Source organism: Drosophila eugracilis, unplaced genomic scaffold, assembly GCF_018153835.1.
Source record: "Drosophila eugracilis isolate 14026-0451.02 unplaced genomic scaffold, ASM1815383v1 contig_367, whole genome shotgun sequence".
In the NCBI taxonomy this organism is placed as follows: domain Eukaryota; kingdom Metazoa; phylum Arthropoda; class Insecta; order Diptera; family Drosophilidae; genus Drosophila; species Drosophila eugracilis.
In genome coordinates this window covers 955202-958580 of record NW_024573224.1, presented here as the reverse complement: position 1 = coordinate 958580, position 3379 = coordinate 955202, and the positions used below count along the sequence as shown (strand labels likewise).

The 3379-nt window shown below is 40.2% G+C and overlaps 2 protein-coding genes across 2 annotated transcripts; both read right to left on the bottom strand.

Moving 5' to 3' along the window:
- Positions 1–266: 266 nt before the first annotated feature.
- Positions 267–1304, bottom strand: LOC108116313 (serine protease grass). Its single transcript, XM_017228103.1, has 4 exons — positions 1088–1304; positions 987–1032; positions 749–924; positions 267–689 (listed from the first exon to the last, which is right to left on the bottom strand). The coding sequence occupies exons 1-4, from the start codon at positions 1302–1304 to the stop codon at positions 286–288; spliced, it is 843 nt and encodes a 280-aa protein (XP_017083592.1). The 3' UTR covers positions 267–285.
- Positions 1305–1472: 168 nt separating this feature from the next.
- On the bottom strand, positions 1473–2638 carry LOC108116307 (serine protease easter). Its single transcript, XM_017228096.2, has 4 exons — positions 2419–2638; positions 2315–2360; positions 2088–2257; positions 1473–2023 (listed from the first exon to the last, which is right to left on the bottom strand). The coding sequence occupies exons 1-4, from the start codon at positions 2636–2638 to the stop codon at positions 1614–1616; spliced, it is 846 nt and encodes a 281-aa protein (XP_017083585.2). The 3' UTR covers positions 1473–1613.
- Between the last annotated feature and the right edge of the window lie 741 nt (positions 2639–3379).

The window sequence follows — 3379 nt, the reverse complement described above, 5'->3', positions numbered from 1 at the left end:
ATTCACTCCCGGACATTCGAAAGGGCGGACTTCTTTTATATGGCCCACTGATCGTGAAAAGTGTTTACAGCCAACTCGAGTTTTTCCGCGTTTTCCTGTCTCTAAAAAAAAAAAGGAAGAGGATTTGCATTAAATATGCATGACAAGCATTTGCATGATGACAATGCTTGGGCTGCCAGCGATTTGCGTTTGTAAATTTTCAGTTTAAATTGCAGAAAGTCGTGTGGGGAAACTCAGTAGTTTTATTTTGGCAGAAGATTGGATACACTCTTGAGAAGCTAAAACCTAACCCTGATATCTCTGGACTGCCAGAATCCAATCAACGTAGCTTAGAACATCCGTGAAAGCACTTGCTTTGCTGCATCTGGCATTGGTGAAGCTAGCGATTCCAATTTGTACGAAACGTTGAGAGTTTTGGTACGGCACCAATGCACCAACTGGACCACCTGAGTCACCATTGCACAGGTTACTGTCCCAATTTCCGGCACAAAAATGAGTGCTGCTGAGAGTTCGATAGATAAGTCGATTGCAAATTTCAGGATCTTGACGAGACAAGTCCACGGTCATAAGTTTGGCACTATCAGAATCATTTTCTGTCTTGCCCCATCCAGTGCCAGTCAGCGGATCTCTGGAGTTGATGTAGTTCCTCCACCTAGTGTCCCACACAATGCAGATGGGTCTGATGTTGTCTGTGAAGAGTAAGATAAGAGTGTTATCTATTATATATATTTGATAGATTAGGAGCAACCTGTATACTCGATTCTCCTAATCAGCCGGAGAATGGCAATATCGTTGGCCATTGTGCGGGGATTGTACTGTCGGTGCCGGAAGCCCCTTTCCACTTTGGCCTCTATTCGAAAGGTGCAGTAACTACCATAACACGTTTCGTGCTCATACCTGTCGTACTCTCCCAGACGAGCTACTCTGCAGAAGGATTTTGGTTTCTATAAAATATATTTAAAATATTTTTTTTGTTAATAACTTACAGGTGGGTATTTGGAAGAAAGCAATGGGCTGCAGTTAGTACTAGGCCTGTAAAAATACAAAATACAGAAAGAGCTATCAGAAAATATATCTATTTACTTACGATTTGTGATCAGACTTCCTCCGCAAATGAATCGGTCATCGGTTGAGTGAAGGAAAGCCATCCAGGGACTTGATGTCAGTCCAGCAACCGAGCCATTCATAATCCTTGTGGCAACGATGCTTGGCGCACGAATGCCACAGGCCATGTCAATAAACTGAGCAGTTCCACCCAGAATTGGTAGAAGAATGCAAGTAAATCCGATCACAAGGGAATGCATTTTGCGACTGATGTTCGATCTTTGGTGTTCTTTGGGATTAATAGTCTACAGCAAACGAGCTTATCAGGCCCTCGATTATGAGGAACCCTTATAAATTCTGCGAAATTCCTTTTCTTGCTTATCAGGAATTAATTAATATAATGAATCAATCAGACTTATCAGAAATGGTTTCATGCAAAAATGAATATATTGTCAAATTCCGAGAAATTCTCTTAACGAGAGACCAGGCTTATATTTGGAACATTTTACAGTCAACAAAAAGTAATTAATTTTTACAAATTAAGCTTTCCAATGTAGCTGATGACCTGATCATTGAGTCCCAAATAAGTTGACCACCTTTTCGATCCATTCGAAATAGGTGCTTAAATCCGTGTAGACACTTGGGGCCCGGCATTCAAGGTCTCCAAAGCTTGTTATGGCGTACTGGAAGAACCGCATATTCCCATTGTAATTCATCATACCACCTAGTGGTCCGCCGGAGTCGCCAGAGCATGTGTTGGTCTGATTGTCTCCCGCACAAAGTTGGCTCGGACCCAGCGGAACATCATACAGACCACTGCAGATGTTCGGGTGCATTAGCTCGATGGGGACCACCTGAAGATCGGTGGCCAACGATTCTTCTTCAGTTCGTCCCCATCCAGTAGCCGTAAGTGACATGCCTTCCTCTAGCAAACGTTCCATTACCGAATCCAGGATAATGCAAATTGGTCTGATGAAAACTTAAAAAAAGTTAAATAATAAAGTTATTACTTTATTTGAGATGTTGATCTGACTTAAACCCACCAGAGTACTCCACTGATCTAGCCAATCTCAACATGGCGATGTCGTTCAGAGCAATGCTGGGTGTATAGTATTTATGTCTAATTGCACGTGCAATTTCGTAGTCCTCGGCTGCGGGTTGGCACATCATGAAGCCACTGGGCCTAAGATTATTTCCGCCTAGACGAACCGTCCTGTAGGACATTCTCTTTTAAAGCTTAAACTTATCTTTTTTATTCTGAGTTACTCACAATTTAATATCCGGATCTATGCAATGTGCAGCTGTCAAGACAAACTCTAAGAAAAAAGAAAGAATTTACTTTTAAACTTAAAATTTCACCAAAACGATACTAACGATGATTGATTAGGGTTCCGGCACACCTGTAATGCCCATCATTGTGCAGGTAGGCCATCCATGGATGGGCAGTAATCTTGACATCACTGCCTCCAATGATTCTGTTTCGAAAACTGGCACCTTCAATGCGAATTCCGCAGTTTGGTTCTAAAAGTCTGGCCGTTGCCAAATGACAAGTCAGGCAAAATGTAATCACAATGAAACCAGCAGCTGATCTCATCGCGAGTGAATTAAATGCAATAAACTGAAGCCTCGACTAATCGAACGGCTATTTTAATACTTATCAAAGAGAGTCTTATCAACAGAGTGCAGCTTATGGAAAGCGAGCTCAAAGATTCTCGGAAAGAGAAAGAAAAATTCTATAAAGTGCCTCGCTGGATTGAAAATATGTTACCGAACCAAAAGGCGTAAGCTAAAAAGCATTTCAAAAGTAACTAAATATTAAAATTAAAAAATATTTCTATAATTTAATATTCAATATAGATTATATATTATATATAATGACAAAGTTACAGCTGAAAAACTGCAAAAAATCGTGGCTCTCTGCTGTCAAAGGACGTTTTGCGTCCGAAATATCATTATTTTGATCACAACACAGTAAAAAATTGTCCAAATATGGAATGTAATACCTCGTAGGGTTCGTAATTCAATTGCTATGATTCCCAATTGTTTTGCAATAAAATCTGGGAAACTTAATTTTTTCCCATTTTTCGCAAATTTTGATGATGGTACCCCTTATCGAAAATGCGAAATTTTGACCAAAATGTATTTTTTCAAAATCGAAAAACCTGGGATAGGGGTGGTAAGTGTTGGTCTTTAGCAGAACAAAACCGTCGTCCTTTTAGCTGTGAGTCTTGTTTTGACCGACCTAGAGCTAAAAGGCTGCAAGTAATATTGCAAATTTCTGTCAAGAATAGGTTTTTTGACTTTTGAACCATTAAATCAGCACTCGTCCCAACAA